Genomic DNA, 19,954 nt, shown 5'->3' with positions numbered 1-19,954 from the left:
TATTATGAAAACCCTTCTCTACTAAAAATAGAAAAATCAGCTGGGCGTGGTGGCGCATACCTGTAAACCCAGCTACTTGGGAGGCTGAGGCAGGAGAATCACTTGAACCCAGGAGGTAGAGGTTGCAGTAAGCTGAGATTGCACCACTGCACTCCAGCCTGGGCAATAGAGTAAGACTTTGTCTCAAAAAACAAAATAAAACAAAACAAAAACCGAAAAACAAACAAACAAAAAACCAATGGAAGCCAGGAGACAATGAAATAACACATTTAAAGCTCCAAAAGAAAATAACTATCAACCTGTGCCAAAGGATAAATGCTACAAAAATAAAAGTTTAAGAAAGACACTTTTACCAAAACAATCTTGAAGAACAAAGTTATAGGTCTCACATTTCCTGATTTCAAAACTTATGACAAAGCTACAGTAATCAAAACAGTGTGGTACTGTCATAAAGACAGACACACTGGCCAGGCGCGGTGGCTCACGCCTATAATCCCAGCACTTTGGGAAGCCAAACTGGGAGGATCATGAGGTCAGGAGATCGAGACCATCCTGGCTAACATGGTGAAACCCTGTCTCTACTAAAAAATACAAAAAATCAGCCAGGCGTGGTGGTGGGTGCCTGTAGTCCCAGCTACTCGGGAGGCTGAGGCAGGAGAATGGCGTGAACCCCGGGAGGCAGAGCTTGCAGTGAGCCGAGATCGCACCACTGCACTCCAGCCTGGGCAAAAGAGCGAGACTCCGTCTCAAAAAAAAAAAAAAAAAAAAGACAGACATACAGACCAATGGAATAGAATAGAGAGCCCAGAAATAAACATTCACATACATGATCAAATGAGTTTTGGGCTTTTTTTTTTTTTTTTGAGACAGGGTCTCACTCTGTTGCTCAGGCTGGAATGCAGTGGTGCAATCATAGCTTATTGCCGCCTTGAACTCCTGAGCTCAAGCAATCCTCCTGTCTCAGCCTCCCAAGTAGCTGGGACTACAGGCACATGCCACCACACCCGGCTAATTTTTAATGTTTTTGTAGATATAGGGTCTCATTAGATTGCCCAGGCTGGTCTTGAATTCTTGAGCCCAAGCAATCCTCCTACCTTGGCCCCCCAATGTGCTGGAATTACAGATGTGAACCATTACACCCAGCCTCAAATGAGTTTTGGCAAGGGAGCCAAGACCATTCAATGGGGAAAGTAGAGTCTTTTCAACAAACAGTAGTGGGAAAACTGGATATCCACATGCAAAAGAATGAAGTTACAGCAATACAAAAATTAATTCGAAATGAATCAAAGATTTAAACTAACAGCTAAAACTGAACTGTTAGAACAGGAGAAAAGCTTCATGACATTGCATTTGGCAACGATTTCTGGAAATGACACCAAAGTCAGGACAAGAAAAGAAAAGAAATAGGACTACATCAAAATTAAAAGCTTTTGTGCATCAAAGGACACTTTGCAAGACAAACTCAGTTCCTGCCTTTATGGAACTTTTAGCTTAGTAAGGCAGTCTTCCAAGTTATGATGAATGCTATGAGAGGTGTTATAGAATTGAATTACAGAGGATATAAAACTTCAAAAATCCTCAGGGGATCCTCAAGGGGGACTCACATACTAGTGCAGCCATGGATACATTGGATATGTTTTCTTTCTCATCTTTCTGTTCTAGTCCCTTGCGACAGACCTTGCGTAGGTCAAGAAAGAATCCTTAACTGTATTGGAGTTGAAGGTTCAAATCCCATTCTCTTAAAAAGTGGAGTAGTGGCCCGGGCACGTTGGCTGACGCCTGTAATCCCAGCACTTGGGGAGGCCAAGGCAGGCAGATCACCTGAAGTCAGGAGTTCGAGACCAGCTTGGCCAACATGGTGAAACTCCATCTCTACCAAAAATACAAAAATTAGCCAGGCATGGTGGTGGGCACCTATAATCCCAGCTACTCAGGAGGCTGAGGCAGGAGAATTGCTTGAACCCGGGAGGTGGAGGTTGCAGTGGGCCGAGATGTCTTATGTCTTGTTCTCACGTTCTTTTGAATATTGCATCATCAGTAGTTAGCAGTTTGCTTTCTCTGACATCCTACTCTCAGGAGGGATGACTCTGGATCCTCTCATTTAAAAAATTATTTTATATATAGATAAAATATATAGCTATATTACCCCACCGGTAACATAGCTTCTAAAAGCTCAGGGTCACATCCCTGAGGTGACCATCTCCTGCCTTAAAGTGTCTGCCTGAGAAAACTCAAGGCTGCCAAAATAATTTACTTTGTTCCAGCCAATACCTGAGAATAGGCCAGGGGCAGTGGCTCACGCCTGTAATCCCAGTACTTTGGGTGGGCAGCTTTCTTTCTCTCTCTTTCGTTCTTCCTTTCCTTCCTTTCCTTTCCCTCCCTCCCTCTCTCTCTTCTCTTCCTTCCTTTTCCTTTTCCTTCCTTTCCTTTCCCTTCCTTTCTTTCTTTTCTTTCTTTCTTTCTTTCTTCTTTTCTTTCTTTTTCTTTCTATCTGTCTCTCTTTCCTTTCTTTCTTTCCTTCCTTCCTTTCCTTTCCTTCTTTCCTTTCTTTTCTTTCCTTTTTTTGAGACAGCGTTTCGTTAGTTCTGTCACTCAGGCTGGAGTGCAGTGGTGCAATCTTGGCTCACTGCAACCTCTGTCTCCTGGGTTCAAACGAATCTCCTGCCTCAACCTCCCAAGTAGCTGGGATTACAGGCGTGTGCCACCACACCTGGCTAATTTTTGTATTTTTTGTAGAGATGGGGTTTCATCACGTTGGCCATGCTGGTCTCGAATTCCTGACCTCAGGTGATCCGCCCATCTAAGTCTCCCAAAGTCCTGGGATTACAGGCATGAGCCACCGCGCCCGGCCTGAGGTGGGCAGATTTCTTGAGCTCAGGAGTTTGAAACTAGCCTGGGCAACATGGTGAGATCTCCCCTGGTCTCTACAAAAAAATACAAAAATTAGGCCGGTCGTGGTGTCTCACGCCTGTAATTCCATCACTTTGGGAGGCTGGGGTGAGAGGATTACCTGAGGTCAGGAGTTTGAGACCAACCTGGCCAATGTGATGAAACCCCATCTCTACTAAAAATACAACAACAACAACAACAACAACAAATTAGCTGGGCATGGTTGTGCACCCCTGTAATCCCAGCTACTGAGGAGGCTGAGGCTGGAGAATCGCTTGAACCAGGGAGGCGGAGGCTGCTTTGAGTTGAGATCGTGCCACTGCACTCCAGCCTGTGCAACAGAGCGAGACTCCCTCTCAAAATAAGAAAAAAAGAAAAAAAACAAAAACAAAAATTAGCCGGGTGTGGCATCTGTAGTCCCCAGCTACTCGAGAGGTTGCAGCTGGAGGATAGCTGGAGCTGGGGAGGCAAGGGTCGCAGTGAGCCGAGATCATGCCACTGCACTCCAGCCTGGGTGACAGAGCCAGACCTTGTCTCAAAAAACAAACAAAAGACACCTAAGGACAGTGTTGAGGATGGTATCCTCACCAGTCTCTGTGGGAGGATGGAATCCTAACTTCCATAAATGCCAGCTAGCAGACATCATTGACCTAAGCACATTTACATTGACTAATTCTGTAAATGTTCACTTCCCTGACTCTACTGACCCTCTGTCTCACTGTCCCCTAACCTCATTTTCCCTATAAAATACCCATTACTTGCATACAAATTGCAGTTGAGTTCAGTTCATGCTGAACTGTTTTTCCTTATTGTAGTAGTTATTACTGATTGAAATCTGTCCTTTCCACTTTAGTGTCCGGCTTTGTTTATCTTTGACAAAATTCACCAGTTTGATTCAAGACACAGTTTCCAGCCCCTGCTATGGAGTTACACTGAGAAGGAAACCCCTGGAATTTAGTTTCACCCCTACACTTCCAATGGAATTTTTCTGTTTCTTTAGAGGTGGGCAAGGGCCCTTGACAATAAGGAAACTTTCAGACTTGTCTAAGGTCCCACAGAGAGTGCTTGATCCACCTGAGCTATCACACCCCACAGGGTATACACAAGTGTATTCTTTTTTTTTTTTTTTTTGTGACAGGGTCTCGCTCTGTTGCCCAGGCTGGAGTGCAGTGGCGCCACCTCGGCTCACTGCAACCTCCCTCGGGTTCAGGCGATTCTCCCACCTCACCCTCCCAAGTAGCTGGAATTACAGGCCTGGCTAATTTTTTGTTTTGTTTTGTTTTGTAGAGGTGAGGTCTCACCATGTTGCCGAGGCTGGTCTTGAATTCCTGGGTTCAAGTGATCCTCCCGTCTTGGCCTCCCAAAGTTCTGGGATTACAGGCATGAGCCACCGCACCCGGCCCTGATTCCTTTTTTAATTCTAGCTTCAAGATTCAGTTCTACCGTTATCGGCTGTGTGACTGGGTAGATCACTACACCGCAAGCCTCGGTTTCCTATTTACCAAAAGGGTCGAATAATGCCTGCCACATGGGGCTGCTCTGAGGAGTACAGATGTAAGAGATCCTGTGTTCACCGATATTTTCATGTGGGCTTTTTGATAATGATACAAAAGGAACATGAGAACTGTGACTTCTAGGCCGGGCGAGGCGGCTTACTCCTGTAATCCCAGAACTTTGGGAGTCCGAGGCAGGCGGATCACCTGAGATCCGGAGTTCGAGACCAGCCTGGCCAACATGGTGAAACCCCGTCTCTAGCAAAAATACAAAAAATTAGCCAGGCGTGGTGGCAGGCGCCTGTAATCCCAGCTACTCGGGAGGCTAAGGCACGAGAATCGCTTGAATCTGGGAGGCGGAGGTTGCAGTGAGCCGAGATCGCGCCACTGCATTCCAGCCTGGGGGCCAGAGCGAGACTCCGTCTCAAAAAAAAAAAAAAAAAAAAAAAAATTGTGACGTCTCGCTCAGGATCAGCGTCTTTAAGTGGCCACCTCCCCACCCCACCTTCATGCCTCCCTCCTCCTTGAATCGTGTGTTAGAACGCTGTGATCTGGTCCAAACTCCACAGAGATGCGATGCGATGCGAAGCGATGTTGGGCAATTTCAACTCCCTGTCTCGGTCGCCACCTAGGATTACTGCATGTTCAGCTACGACCTCATCAACATGGCTGCTGGAAGTCGCCTACAGGAAAAAGAAAGAAATGACACTGAAGGATCACTTCCGCTTCCGTTGGCGCAAGCGCTTTCATTTTTTCTGCTACCGTGACTAAGATGGAGGCGTTTTTGGGGTCGCGGTCCGGACTTTGGGCGGGGTGTCCGGCCCCAGGACAGTTTTACCGCATTCCGTCCACTCCCGATTCCTTCATGGATCCGGCGTCTGCACTTTACAGAGGTCCAATCACGCGGACCCAGTAAGTTCTCGGCGCTTTCGTTTGCGTAGCGGGAGGGACCGTGGGGCCTGGTGCTGCCGGCTGGTTTTGAGAGCCCGGGAAGGTGAGGCGGGGACCCCGGGGGCGCGCGAACGGCAGGGGAGCTCAGGGCGCGGAGTCCTGGAGAATGCAGAATAATTGGAAGGAATTATAGAAAATCAGAAGCGCAGCTCAGTGCGCGGAAAGAGGGCGCAGTCCATCCCCCCTCTCAGCTCCCACCGTTCTCACTCTTTAGGAACCCCATGGTGACCGGGACCTCAGTCCTCGGCGTTAAGTTCGAGGGCGGAGTGGTGATTGCCGCAGACATGCTGGGATCCTACGGCTCCTTGGCTCGTTTCCGCAACATCTCTCGCATTATGCGAGTCAACAACAGTACCATGCTGGGTGCCTCTGGCGACTACGCTGATTTCCAGTATTTGAAGCAAGTTCTCGGCCAGATGGTGTAAGTCATCCAGAGAACAGGAGAGTGGTTCCCAAGTAGAGAGGGGAGTCCCCTGTTTTTTATTCCCTTCGATGGGATGGGGGGACTTGTTGCAGCGGGGGACTGGGAGAGTTGTTGGAGGTGGGCGATCTGTGTTTGCAATAAAGTTTTTGGCATTAGGAGGTGTAAAATGGGGGAAGGTGTGGTAACTTCTTTTGGGGATGGGTGGAGACCCCGACTTAATTCTCTCCCTTTTCTCACAACCAATTCCTTTTAAGGATTGATGAGGAGCTTCTGGGAGATGGACACAGCTATAGTCCTAGAGCTATTCATTCATGGCTGACCAGGGCCATGTACAGCCGGCGCTCGAAGATGAACCCTTTGTGGAACACCATGGTCATCGGAGGCTATGCTGATGGAGAGAGGTTCATATGAATACAAATAACTTATTTCCTTTACCACCCAACCTAGTACCTGTGTAGTATCTCTTCTGTCTCTTCTCCCCAAGTGAATCCCACTTTAACTCAGACCCCATGGTCCCCTTCTTCAGCTAAGATGAACCTAAGGTGAAATGAGTTTTGACCCATTGTGTCCTGTTAGCTTCCTCGGTTATGTGGACATGCTTGGTGTAGCCTATGAAGCCCCTTCGCTGGCCACTGGTTATGGTGCATACTTGGCTCAGGTAAGTAGTAAGTCTAGAGGTGGGGGAAAGGGAAGACAAAAGGAAATGGATTAGTGGTTGTCTGCTTTTCTCCTGAAATTCTGATATGAGGGATGGGCTGGGATCGCTATTACTGGGCAGATGGTTTTCTTTGTAGTCTGGGGGCTGTAGGTGTTGACACTGATTCCAGTGACAAGATGACATGACTGGGAGTCAGTAGACATGCAAAGAGAGGACACCCTAGAACTTCTTCTTGAAGTGGCTCTTAGCTTATTTTCTAAGCAGAGTTCATTCTGGTGAGGCAAGAAGTAGAATGTCATCTTTCACTCTTTAATGCTTTTTATACCATAGATTTGAGACAACTAGCCTGTTATTCAGCCCAATATCCCCCTATGGTTTTCCCCCAATCTCCCTAGCCTCTGCTGCGAGAAGTTCTGGAGAAGCAGCCAGTGCTAAGCCAGACCGAGGCCCGCGACTTAGTAGAACGCTGCATGCGAGTGCTGTACTACCGAGATGCCCGTTCTTACAACCGGGTGAGGGATGTGCTGGGAACCTAATTGGCGGGCTCTGGATACTTGCAATCCCTGGGTCTCTATGCTTTGAAGAACAGATTGCCTTACTTGTGTGACTCCTATTTTCACATTGGGGAAGACCTCCACCTGACCTTTCATTTAAGGACTTAAGGCGTGGGCATTATTGAATGCTCTGCTTTCTTCCAGTTTCAAATCGCCACTGTCACCGAAAAAGGTGTTGAAATAGAGGGACCATTGTCTACAGAGACCAACTGGGATATTGCCCACATGATCAGGTGAGTAATAGGGAAAAAATTGGTGACAGACTTGGGAGGTCTTTGGCTTACACTAAGCTGGGCTTTTCTGGGAGGCTCACCCAGGAAAATTTTCTGGGTGGAAAGTTTTGGTTGGACAGTACAGCTATTTTTAGGAATTGATCCCTTTATGCTTCACAATTTTATTATTCTGTCTTCCTTTTTTAGTGGCTTTGAATGAAATACAGATGCATTATCCAGAACTGAAGTTGCCCTACTTTTAACTTTGAACTTGGCTAGTTCAAAGATAGACTCTTCTTTTGTAAAGTAAATAAATTCTTCAAAATGCTTGCTGAGTGGTTTTTGTCTGACTGGGTCACACCAAGTGCAAAACTGCTGAGTACTGCCATGTGCCATCTCCCTCCCTGGTCGGAGAACCCTTGTGGTCTTGCAGCACATACAGAAATTCTCTCTGCACAATACAGAAAGACACACTAGCGTCATTTGGAGCTGTATTAGAAGCAGAGCTTCCTGTAGAAGCCAGACTTAATTTTTGTGTGCTAACTGGCTTTTGTGTTCAAATTCCCCTCCCAAATCTTCCTCCATTGCACTGGATTATCAAAGAATACAGATTTCTTAATGTTGGCTGTGATTTTCATTAAAATACCACTTTAAAGATAATCTAGTAGAACTATTCTGCATCAGGTTGCCCTCAAGTCAGCTGGGGCATCAGCCATCCCTGGAATGGTTCTAAACCTGAATATTTTAGAAACAAAAGTCTCATTCTGTTGCCCAGGCTGGAGTGCAGTGGCATGATCATAGCCTACTACAGCCTTGAATTTCTGAGCTCAAGCAACCTCCTGCCTCAGCCTCCCAAGTGCTGGGATTACTGGCATGAGCCATCATGCCCAGCTTGAATTTTTAAAATGAACACTGTAGGCGATTCTGACACATATCCTCTCCAAACTTCTTGAGAAAGAAAATATAGGCAGCAAATTCAAAGTACAGAAATTCAGTGAGAACTGAAGGAAAAAATAAAACCATCCCTCCATTTGCATTGTCCGTAACAACAAACTTGTAAAGCCAAACAATGAGCTTTCAATCTGAAACCTCCACACATTCAGTCTCAACACAGAAAACAGTCAATAAATACATGTTTATTGATTAAACTGAATTATAAAAAACAAAACAAAAAAAAATTTCCTTCTACTACTAAGCCATGCAGGCAGAGTCCACAAAGACAACTTCCTGGCCAAAACCCAGCTGATCCACTGTTGGTATGATCTTAAAAAAAATTACCCATCAAGAAAGTCAATCGTGTGCCGAAGACAGGAACCCCAGCTCTGCTAAGGCTGTGGCTGCTGCAGAGACTACCAAAGAGTAGGATTAGGTTGTTGTAGATAGACGTGACCAACCATAGTTCTTGAACTTTCTCAAAGGCAAAGGCTGACTTCAAAGTCCATTGTCTGTCAATAAAATGGCATCAGGCAAAAAGCTGGGGAAGAGAAGCCCAGATGGATCCTTGGTTGTTTTCAGATGTCAAAGGTTCACAAAGCTGGCCAAGCTGTTTCTGGAAGGGACTTTTCCAGTTCACTATATTATAGTGTGCTGGGGGATGAAAAAACAAACAAACAAAAAAGCAGGGTGGGGTGGGAGAAATGGGTGGTAACAAATGTCACACCTGTACCACCAGGCCCATCACATCTTGAGCATTCCCCAGTCTGTGAAAGCCTATTAAACAGGGTCACCTAGAAAAAAAACAAGTTTATAAATCCATTTCCCCTCATTTTATTAAATGTTCCACTTATGTACATTTTAAAGACGAACCATTTACAAGCTTGTGCAGGTTGCCTCCTTGGCTCACAGGAGGGGAACATTGTGGAAAGCCTCAGGATAAACAGAAGACTTGGTTTTTTGCTCCTTTTCTCTGTACGGTACAGTACGTTTTGGTTTACAACCATGAGTACATACAATTAAAAAAATCCCTCATGCAAATTGTAGAAAAAATTTTCTTTCCTTGAAGCTGGCAGTGAAAAATAAAGATTCATGTCATTTTCTTTGTGCACACCCCTGTGCGCTTCTTCCTGTCAGATTCTTCCCTAAGTATTAAGAGAAATAGGGGAAAGCCACAGAGCACGCTGGATTTCAACAAGTGGTCTTGTCTTTTTAAAGTTCAACACTTCTTGAACAATTAGCTCCTGGCTGTAGGACCAGTAATCCCTTAAACAGGCATGCTCTCCATCTAACAGGATGAAGTTCAGTAAAGCAGGGACTGCCCCTGGGGGCTTACAGGATGAAGACTCAAACTGGGAATGGCTTCCACCCTAAAACTGTTTGATCGCTTCAGTATCTCTTGCTTGCTAATAACACCTGTATGATCCTTTGTCCAGAGGGATGGATGGTGTTGAGAATGGGGAAAGGGGCCAAGGATCACAAGTGCAAAAAATATTGTTTATGTCATGTTTTGGAGGGAAGGTGGTGAGGAAAAGACAAATCTATTCATTCTGGATAATTAAAGGTGGTTTCATGCATTTTTAAAGCCACAATTTTATATCTAGGGTTGCTGTAGAAACCAACATCTCTGGAGAGGGAAGGAAAGAAAAGGAGAAGAGAGAGTTCAGTGGGACTTTTTTTCCATTTTCATTTTTATATAAAAGTGTTAAGACCACAATGAAAAAAGTTTTTTATCCATATATATAATAAACCAGTTTGTGAGCTACATAATTTGTCTTTCCCATCTTCAGAAATGTTCTCACATTAACAATGATTAGATAGCATCATGCCCAAAGACATTGGCCACACAATAAAACAAACAAAAAAACCCAGTACTATGATACAATTGAGGTAAAAGGGGAAACAAAAAAATTTAACATTCGCCCACAAATAATTTTTTTCTTTTTCTTAATTTTGTCAGAAAAATACCAAACACAGTGATTTAAATTTAAAAAAAAAAAAGTCACAAAAACCTGTTTTTAGCAGAAGTGAATGACCAATGGGCCAGCTCCTTGGCTCAGACGTGATTACTATTGGTTTTCCTAATTAATCCACAAATCCACAGGGAAGTGTAAGTCAACTTCAGGGGGGAGTGGTGGTATAAAATTAAAAAATAGAAACCAAATACCCCACCTGGTATGCCCCCTTTTCCCTAAGCCCCTTTACCCTCCCTCACATGTTCCCACCCCCACTCCACACCCCCTCATGACCCCAACACTCAAATCTCCATCAGATCTAGGTCAGCTTCTTCAAAGCCATAGAAAGACTCGGTCTCACTTTCACCCTCAAAGAGCTGGTGAAGACTTTCAGGCTCAATTGTCTCTTCAGGAGATGATCTGGGTCGTGGAGTGGAAGACTCAGAATGTTCCCCACTCAGCTTCAGTTGCTCCTCTAGGGAGGCAATTAGCTCCTCCTGCATGTCAGCATTTCTTGTAGGTGAGTTAATGTTGCCATCGGGGCCAGGCAGAACACTAGCCACCAGGAAGGAGCGCTGAACTAGCTCTGGACAGTCCCCAATGACACCTAGCACTTCACCCAGCCAGACAAGCACCAGCTGAAGCAGGACATCAGAATCACATGCAGTATCTGCCATTTCCCGAGCCTGTTCCTTCCATTTTTTATGCAGGAAGTTCTTGACAGTTCTTTTGATGCATACATCTAATGGCTGAATTTTGGAGCTACAGCCTGCTGGGACCACTGCAGGCAAAGTGCTAGAGGCACTAAGCATAGCCAGTACCTCTTCTGACAAGTGAGTGCGATGACAGTCCATCACAAGCATGCCTTTGCTGCGCTGGCAAGCTGTGTGCTTCTGCCACACTCGAGTTGACCACAGCTCCATGATCTCGTCATCACTGTAGCCACTCTCCTTTGCCTCTAGCAATATGGAGTCTGGCATGTTAGCAGGCTGATCCATCTGCCCTCTGTAGAAAACCAGGGTGGGAAGGACAGTGCCATCTGCCAGAATGGCTAGGACTACATCACACCAAGGTTCCCCTGTGCCCACTGTCTGCAGGGCATTCTCCTTTCGATCATCACTGCTCAGCACCTCTGTATCCAGGAACAAAGAGATCTCATCAATAGCCACAATCATAGACAAGGGTAAGTCCTGGTTGTGAATCTGCCGTTGTACAAAATCAATGAAGAGTCCTGCATTCTCTGCTACATCCTTAGGTAGGGTGTGGGCCACAGCTCGCCGGGCATGGGGAGTCAGGTGGTGCCGCAGCATGAAACGCACAGCCCACTCATAGGAGATCTTAAACCCCCCTTCCAAAGAACGTCCTATTTTGGTGGCCTTCTGGAACAAGGTCTCCTCATTTACAGGTAGCTGTTGTTCGCGCTGGGTTAGCACCCACTCAGCCAGTTTCTCTTCTGCCTCAAAGCTCAGATATTTGCCCTCTAGATTCTCCCCCTGGGAGGCCTGGAAACGTCGAAGCCAACGGCGAATACGTCGCTGGGGATTTCGGAAGTGTTCAGCTGCCTGTTCTGTATTGCAGCATAGAGCAAACAGTACTACTCGAAGCTTCTTCACAGACAGCTGCTCCTTTTTGCCAACCCCACCACTACCACCACCACCTGATGCTAGCTCAGGTTCTTGGGTGACTGGGCTCCCTTCATCCTGATCATCAACATTCAGACATTCGGCTCCCTCTGTAGCCAGCGGTGGAAGGGCTAAAGCCTGCGGGTGAGTGGGGGTTGGTGGTGGGGTTGCAGTTGAGGCTGGTGATGGGAGTGCTGGGGCTAAGGGAGTTAGTAGCTCTTCAGGCTCAGCTGGGGTGGCCCCCGCAGATTTCACAGTGGCAGCTTTGTTAGTGGGGAAGGAAGGAGGAGGGTACATATTCTTCACGTTCCGGTCATGCACTCGGTCACGAGTCTGGCCATGCCTAAAGGGGTGAGGAGCAAAGAGAAGAGGAGAAATCTCAGTTCAACTAGGAAATTGAAACAATAGTATGATAATAATAATAATAATGACAAAGAGTAAACACACTGCAAACCAGAAATTAAATTGTGAGGTGAGTTTTTGTTACCTTGAGTGAGCTATCCAAGTGAGTCCTATGGAAAATGAAACAACAAAAATAGTTAGCTCAGTGAAAAAATAAGCCCTCCAAAGACAGTGCCCTGGGATTCAACTTACTACATACAAATACGCTGTTCGCAGTGACCAGCTTTCCCAGTTTTATATAAACTTCAGGTCGAAAGGTTTCTAATTAGGTCCAGCACATCTCAACAGTGAATGAGTGAGGCCAGGTAGGTATGCTCCTGATGCATACAGTACGAACCTGTATCTTTTTTCCTCCCCTTGCTCAACTAATCCCCTTCTCTCCTACTTACCCCGTGGCAGGATGCTGCTGGATCTGTGAGAGGGGTTGAATACCAAATGCTTGGCCATAGCATCGCCCACAGAGGTAACAAAGGTACATGAAGTGCAGGCCAGCTTGATTCCACTAAAAAAGAGAATTGAGACTATGTAAGACAAATACAGCAGTGACACTTGAGACCATTAAGCTTTGAGGCTTAAGAAAGAAAAGGAATGCCCTCCCACTTTCTCCTTTTTCTGAAATTAATTCACATAACCACCTCTCCAAATAATGAAAAACCTGAAAATTAATGTAAAAACCTGAAAAATTAAGATGCTGCCAATAAGTTTTTTCTTACCTCACAGAATTTTTAAACAAAGCCAAATACTTGGGGCTCTTCCGTGGAACATGATTGCTGAGAAAGACAAAGAAGTGGTATGAGTTATGGAGTTCTGCTGGCTAAGCTAGAGATCACCAGCCAGTGACAATGCCCCCAACAAAAGAGACGCTTCTTCAGTGCACCCTAATCTCAACCTAAGCCAGTTTTCCTGTCACCATGCTTCTTAAACTTTAATATGCATACAAGTCACTGAGGATCTATTAAAATTCACATTCTGGTTCAGTAGGCCTAGGGCGGGGCTGAGAGTCAGCATTTCTAACAAGCTCCCACCTAATACTACTGGTACTTGAATAGCAAGGCCCTATGAAATTAGAGCACAGACCATCAAAACCGAAAAAACAGAGCCTCTCACTCTGCTAGGAGAGAAGAACAAATAGCTCTAAGAGTTGAAGGAGGAAACATATTAGAAGCAGGGGAGAAAATGAAATGAGTGCTCAAGAATCTGGCTGGGGCTGGGCGCAGTGGCTCATGTCTGTAATCCCAGCACTTTAGGGAGGCCGAGGCAGGTGGATCACCTGAGCTCAGGAGTTTGAGACCAGCCTGGCCAACAAGGTGAAACCCCGTCTCTACTAAAAATACAAAAAAATCAGCCAGGCATGGTGGTGCACACCTATAATCCCAGCTACTTGGGAGGCTGAGACAGGAGAATCACTTGAACCCAGGAGGCAGAGGTTGCAGTGAGCCAAGATCGTGCTATTGCACTCCAGCCTAGGGGACAGAGTGAGACCCCGTCTCCAAAAAAAAAAAAAAAAAAAAAAAAGAAGAAGAAGAAAAAAAGAATCTGAACTCTCAAGCTAAAACACTGGTTAAAAACCAACTTACTTGATCATGTGGTTGGCATAAGCTCGAGAACAGCAGGTGCTATAGCGACACAGAGAGCAGTGTACGTAAGTAGGGAAATGATTAGGGAAGTCTGGGATCTCGAAGCTGCACTCCAGGCATGTCTGCCGGCCCATGACACTCCTGTGGGGGGAAAAAAAAAAGAATTCTCATTACTGCCTCATGGGTCCCCAAAATGTAGGATTTTCAGACAACAAACCCTGCTAAAATGCTACCAGATTGCACTGTGTATCAGGAATAATCCTGGCCACCCAGTCCCCACCCGCCCAGCACTTAGAAGAAGGCGCTGACATTTTCCTAACAGCTCTCTTCTGGATGCTGCGCTGGACAGGGGGATAAAGGAAGACAGGCAGAGGGTCCATTGAGGAGGTCAGCGGTGCTGCCTCCTGCAAGGCGCTGGGAGGTGTATCATTAGAGGATACAGGAACAGTTCGTGGCTGCCCTCGGGAAGCCCGGATTGTCACCTGAGAACCAAGGGAAGTAACAATGAGACATCACCCACACTAAATTTCAGAATACTGAAAATCTCTATTCCTCCCTCCCTGGGCCTATAAAAGACACTGGCAAACTCTTTACCTTGGTGCCTGGTTTCAAGCCCTCCAGCTGCTTGGGTTTACGGAAGGTTTTATGGTGTTGAAGCTTGTGTTCAATTTTGTCCTTGGCAAAGAGAAACTGCAGCCGGCATTTGTTGCAGTGATAAACATTTCTCTTCTGAAGTGGGGGAGGGAAAAAAAGAGACAAAATCCCTTAAAGGTTCCTAATAAATTTTCTTTTTTGAGGAGAAAGCAGATCAATGTCAACCATATCATTCTTCCCACCTTTCTGTTGATAATTTAAGAGAGTAAGAAAGAAATATGCAACATGACCACAAAACCTACCATTGAGAATCATCACCTCCCATGATATCAATGAAAGATGGATTCTAGTCCAGGATGACTAAGTTCTCAAATCATCCTTTCCTGACTTGTTTTAACAATTTGAATGAGTGATGTAACCTTTATTTGTATTATATCTTTACACTGCTGACAACTGGACATTCTTCTGGACATTCTTCATTCTTCTTTTTTTAAAAAAGGACAATGTACATAGTAAACTAAAGTCATACTTTTTTTTCTATACTCTTCCAACTTTGTTTTCAACTCCAACACTCAGTCCCCTTCCATACAAACAACTTATTACCAGTTTCCTGAGTACGCTTTCGTGGGCAGTCTACACATATAACTATATCACAAATACATTCATATCCAATCATTACCTGCCTCGCCCCCTTTTTTTGAGACAGGGTCTCTCTCTGTAGCCCAGGCTGGAGTGCAGTGGCATGTTCATAGCTCACTGCACGTCCCAAGTAGCTGGGACTACAGGCACGTGCCACCACGCCTGGCTACTTTTTGTATTTTTTTGTAGAGATGGGGTGTCACCATGTTGCCCAGGCTGGTCTTCAACTCCTGGGTTCAAGTGATCTACCCGCCTTGGCTTCCCAAAGTGTTGGAATTACAGGTGTGCATCACTGTGCCTGGCCCTCACTTTTTTCCCTTTCCTTTTTGTAGAGATATTGTCTCACCATGTTGCCCAGGCTGGACTCCACCTCCTGGGCTCAAGTGATCCTCCCACCTCAGCCCTCTTCTTTTTCTCCTTTTAACACAAATGATAGCACTTGTCTATACCTTGCTGTTTTCTCACTTAACACATCAGTATATACAGATATGTCTCCTGGTGAGACCATTTTGAGGATTCAGTCTGCCTAGTATTGAAGTCCTTCAAAAATAGAACCCATGTCTATGATTTTCTTTAGTAGGATAACAAAGCTCTGTAAGCTTAGGCTAAGAGACAATTTCCATGCCCCTATTTGGAAATACAGTTGTGGCAGACAATCAGCAGTCACTACTGTGCAAAGGAGACTATGAGTGTAATAGGGTACATATGTTTGTGTGCATATGTATGTGACTATTAAGCACACATGCACTCATCTTATTCTCCATTTTGAATCCTCTCTTATATACCCCTTTCACTCTCCTCTAGTGGCTCTCTTCTTGTAGTATTTTAAAACGAAGTCATAGCTTTTCATCTTATAAGGAAAATAAAAGCAATAAAAAACTCTTCTTTGCCACTTCTTCCTCTGGATTTACCTACCCTGGGTCCTCCCTTTTTATAAATAAACTTCTTTAAATACATCGTCTTCATTTCCTTACCTCTCATTCATTTGTTCTGCTGAAATGTGACTTCCCCCCTACCAACCAACAAAATGGCTCTCATCAATGTCGCTAAATTAAAGGCCTGTTTCTAAGTCTCTATGTTGCTTGACACCTTCCTGTAACATATGACATTTTGATCACACCCTTTTCTTTAAAACACTTTCTTCTCCCCAGTTTCCTTAAGGTTAAGACTCTTCTGGTTTTCCTCCTAGTACTATGGTGGTTGCTTTATAGATAAGGGACTTCAAATATCCTAAGCCTTCTCTTATTCTCAACAGGGTTGGGGGGCCCATGGTATTTAAGTTTAAAATCTATAGGATTTATATAACGCTGATTCCTAAATCTTTTCTACAACCCAGAGTTCTCTCACAGGCTTGAGATCTATTATCCAACAGCTACACTTGACATCCACAGATACTGCTAACTTACAATATCCAAACTCATGATCTCCCCCCTCACAAATATACTTTCTCTATTGTTTCTATTTCAGCAAATAGTTCCCTCATTCACCCAACTGCCCAAGACAGAATCTTAGGCACTATTCTTAACTACTGCATTGCTACCTTCACCTAATCCATCTCTACATCATAAATATCACAAATCTTCTGAATATCTCTCAACTCTACCCTCTTTTTATTTCAAAAGCCAATAGCCACTATCATCTCTCACCTAAACTACTGAAAAAGGCCTTCTAGCTAGTTTCCCTAACTGTAGTCTCAATCTTCTTTAATCCATTCTCTGCAGTGCAGGCAGTATAAAGCCTTAACTAAAGCTGAACACATCACTCCAGGGCTTAAAACCCCTTTAGTGGCTTCCCAGTAAATTCTTTTCATGGCTTAAAAGATCCTCCATGATCTGTCCCTGCCTAACTTCCAACCCCTCTGTCTCTTACACCCTACACTGAATCTCTCTCAATTTCTTGAACCTCCACAATCTTGCTTTGTGCCTTGGCCACACTGTTCTTCGTCTTATTTCATCTGGCTCATTCTTATTCATCCCTCAGGTATTGAACAACACTTCTTTCTGGAAGCCTTACTAGGCACCCAGAATAGCTATGTGATTTTCTATATCCTATAATTTCCCCAACACAGTACTCTTCATGCTTTATTGTATTGTTTGCCCTGTTTACTACTAAATCTCTAGCATCTGGACTAGTACATGGCACATTAAGTGAATTCAATAAATTTCTGCAAACATATGCATATTATAATCTCTGCCCAAATTATTTGCCTAGCTCAGCCCTGGCCCCAGCATCCATGTTTAAAAAAAAAAAAAACAAGAGAATATGGGAATTGCTTGGTGCCTAGTACCTGGTGCCTCATGTAATGCTGTTGGAATGCATTGCCATTTTTGAAGACCTTCAGGCAATAAGGGCAGAGCAGATGCCGGGTATCCTCATGGATCATCCGAAAATGGACATCTACCTCAGAGTAGAGTGAGGAGCGATATTGACACACCTGAGTCACATAGGAGGGAAAATAAGGCTAAGAATGAAGTGAACAACTGAGAGGCCTTAAAAAAAAAGGTAGCAACAAAAATTTTTAAATTGAAAAAAAAAAGTTTTCTCAAATGCATACAAATCAAATTATTTTCCTGACTTTGTAATGCTGGGCTATGTTTATGATAGGTTTAGCTATTACTTTAAAAATAGGAAGGGACAGAAAGTCTAAGAATAATCCATGTTCTCTAACTAAGAAAAATAAAGCCTTTTCTGTCAATTTCCAAAGGGCACGTTCAGGAGACAGACACTCCCTTAGAATATGCACATGTTCCCTGGCTAGTCTACTTGTGGACATGTTCTTTTATGTTTTTCTCCTGCATGGAAACCCTGAAGATAAACTGTGTTTACTATTTCTTCTGTACCTACTCAGAGTTCCTAAACTGAGTGTATGCAGTAGGTGGTCAACAATATTCATTAGTAGATTCTTTGTATTCTTCCTGAGAGCAAAACTGCTAAAACTCCCTGGAGAAAAAGGCAATACCTGGCAAACATAAGGCATCTCTCCAGGCTTATGAGTATCCTTCATATGCTGGAGAAATAGTGGCTCACTTTCAAACGCCCATTCACAGATCTTGCACTTGGCTGTAAGAAGAAAAGTAATCAATAAATCCACTTGAAAATAAGACAAAAGTCCTGCTGACTCACAATCTTTATTTTCTCTGACTCCTTTATTTTGATTTTCAACAATCAGTAAATCATAGGTCCCTTCTGTTCTTTCTTTAAATGGCTCCACCTTAACATATATGTTGCTGATAATCTTATGTACGTAGCTCAGACTTCTTACCAAAGCTTCGTTCTAGATCTTATCTATAAGACATTTTAAATTCTATCGTCAACTCTAACCTAATTCAGCATCCTCCTGGCTTACCACTGTTTCCCTTTTTCCTTTCCCCATTTCTTCCTGAGCTCAAAATTTAGGCACTATCTCGGATTCCAAACCCTGCATTCTGTCACCATTATTTCAAACTGCATGTAGGAACTGTCACTTCTCTATACTTATAATAAGGCAAAAACTTGGTACTAGCCCATATGATTTCCCACTGCTAATCAGCTGGCCTCCAATACCTCCTACTCTCTTTGAAATTGTCCATTTTGTCAAGCTTATGAGAAAAAATTTTGACAAAATTTTATGACACAAATTAACAATTTTGTCAAACTTCTGAGACAATTTTTGGTAATTTCATGTTGGCCAGGTTGGTCTCGAACTCCTGACCTCAGGTGATCTACCTGTCCCAGCCTCCCAAAGTGCTGGGATTATAGGTGTGAGCCACCATGCCTGGCCTTTTTTTTTTTTTTTTTTTAAGAGACAGAATCTCACTGTTGCTCAGGCTGGAGCATGATCATAGCTCACCGCAGCCTCCTGAGTAGCTAGGACTATCCTTTGAGCTCAAGCGAGCCTCCTGTTTCAGCCTCCCAAGTAGCTAGGACTACAGTGGTGCACCACCATGCCCAAGTAAGTAAAAAAAATTTTTTTTTGTAGGGACAGGGTCTCGCCATGTTGCCCAGGCTGGTTGGAAACTCCTGGCCTCAAGCAATCCTTTTGTCAATCCACTTCAGTCTCCCAAAGTGCTAGAATTACAGGTGTGAGCCAGTGCACCGGCCAATTTTGGTAAGACTTTTAACTGCTACATATTTTTAATTATACAGTATGGCAAAAAGAGAGAGATTATTTACATTTTTGTCACTTTAATGGAATTAGTTTCGAGTTTTTGCAAATACGAAAACTGGAAGCTTAAAGCCTTGGGCATTTACTGGACAATGTCTAACCTCCCCCCGCCCCCAGCCCCCTACACCCCAGCCAAAGAAATATGAATAAAGTTGAAATAATTCTTTTTTCTTTTTTTAACTACCTAGAACCCTGGATTTTTGTTTTGAGACAGAGTCTCGTTCTGTCTCGCAGGCTAGAGTGCAGTGGCTCAATCATGGCTCACTGCAACCCTGACTTCCCAAGCTCAAGCAATCCTCCCATCTCAGCCTCCCAAAGTGCCAGAATTACAGGTATGAGCCACTGTGCCTAGCCAAGTAATTTTTTAAAGTAAAACAAACAAACAAAAGCCAGGGGTTCTTAATCTGGGGTCTATGGAACAGGCCTCTAGGAATCCAGGTTTTCTCTGAAATTATTTGCGAAAGAGTAAAATGTAGATTTTTCTAGGAAGAGGATTCACACATTTCATATTTATTCTCAAAGAGGTCTGCAACTCCATTTAGAAACACTGTCTAGGGGTACATTAGGTGCTATGAGGACATGGATAAATAAGAAATTCTGCATAAAGGAATGAGGAAAAGCTATAACAACATATAAAACCTGAATTGTCAAAGAATGGGGCTCAGCCAGCCAGAGAGAGGACCAAGAGAAAAGCAGGAGGAAAGGCAAGTAGGTATGAAAGTTAACCACATGTTTGGGAAACAGTTAACTAGCAACATAACGATATTATCTCTTTTCCACTCACCCCCCGATTTGTTTACCTCTCTCATTTTTCTCTTCTAGAACACCTTTAAGCAATATTTTGTCCAGGCCTTTCTTAGTCTATGTTTTCCCTGGGCAATCTCATTCACTCTTTCTCCTATAACCT

General features: G+C 44.2%; 2 protein-coding genes across 10 annotated transcripts in view; one reads left to right on the top strand and one right to left on the bottom strand.

The window, feature by feature from the left end:
* Positions 1–5,105: 5,105 nt before the first annotated feature.
* On the top strand, positions 5,106–7,508 carry PSMB4 (proteasome 20S subunit beta 4). The gene is made up of 7 exons (XM_513795.7): positions 5,106–5,294; positions 5,548–5,754; positions 6,012–6,158; positions 6,334–6,415; positions 6,811–6,927; positions 7,114–7,202; positions 7,389–7,508. The coding sequence occupies exons 1-7, from the start codon at positions 5,155–5,157 to the stop codon at positions 7,399–7,401; spliced, it is 795 nt and encodes a 264-aa protein (XP_513795.1). The 5' UTR covers positions 5,106–5,154; the 3' UTR covers positions 7,402–7,508.
* A 789-nt stretch (positions 7,509–8,297) lies between these two features.
* The window catches only part of POGZ (pogo transposable element derived with ZNF domain), a 67,757-nt gene continuing 56,100 nt past the window's right edge, over positions 8,298–19,954 (bottom strand). For all 9 annotated transcript variants that reach the window (XM_009431318.4, XM_003308377.6, XM_063797579.1 and 6 more), the window contains 9 exons: positions 17,863–17,963; positions 17,191–17,337; positions 14,265–14,399; positions 13,980–14,152; positions 13,671–13,811; positions 12,807–12,863; positions 12,483–12,595; positions 12,179–12,203; positions 8,298–12,034 (listed from right to left, as the gene is read on the bottom strand). In XM_009431318.4, the coding sequence (XP_009429593.1) occupies positions 10,372–12,034; positions 12,179–12,203; positions 12,483–12,595; positions 12,807–12,863; positions 13,671–13,811; positions 13,980–14,152; positions 14,265–14,399; positions 17,191–17,337; positions 17,863–17,963 (2,555 nt within the window). In that variant the 3' untranslated portion in view covers positions 8,298–10,371. The remainder of the gene's footprint in view (positions 12,035–12,178; positions 12,204–12,482; positions 12,596–12,806; positions 12,864–13,670; positions 13,812–13,979; positions 14,153–14,264; positions 14,400–17,190; positions 17,338–17,862; positions 17,964–19,954) is intronic.

Source organism: Pan troglodytes, chromosome 1, assembly GCF_028858775.2.
Source record: "Pan troglodytes isolate AG18354 chromosome 1, NHGRI_mPanTro3-v2.0_pri, whole genome shotgun sequence".
Classification (NCBI taxonomy): domain Eukaryota; kingdom Metazoa; phylum Chordata; class Mammalia; order Primates; family Hominidae; genus Pan; species Pan troglodytes.
This window is presented reverse-complemented; position numbering and strand designations above follow the sequence as displayed.

What these genes read in the sequence shown, in the direction of transcription:
- PSMB4 (XM_513795.7), top strand. Translation starts at nt 5,155, where the DNA reads ATGGAGGCGTTTTTGGGGTCGCGGTCCGGACTTTGGGCGGGGTGTCCG. An exon ending in CAAGTTCTCGGCCAGATGGT is followed by an intron (nt 5,755 to 6,011) that starts GTAAGTCATCCA and finishes ATTCCTTTTAAG; the next exon opens with GATTGATGAGGAGCTTCTGG. An exon ending in ATGGTGCATACTTGGCTCAG is followed by an intron (nt 6,416 to 6,810) that starts GTAAGTAGTAAG and finishes CAATCTCCCTAG; the next exon opens with CCTCTGCTGCGAGAAGTTCT.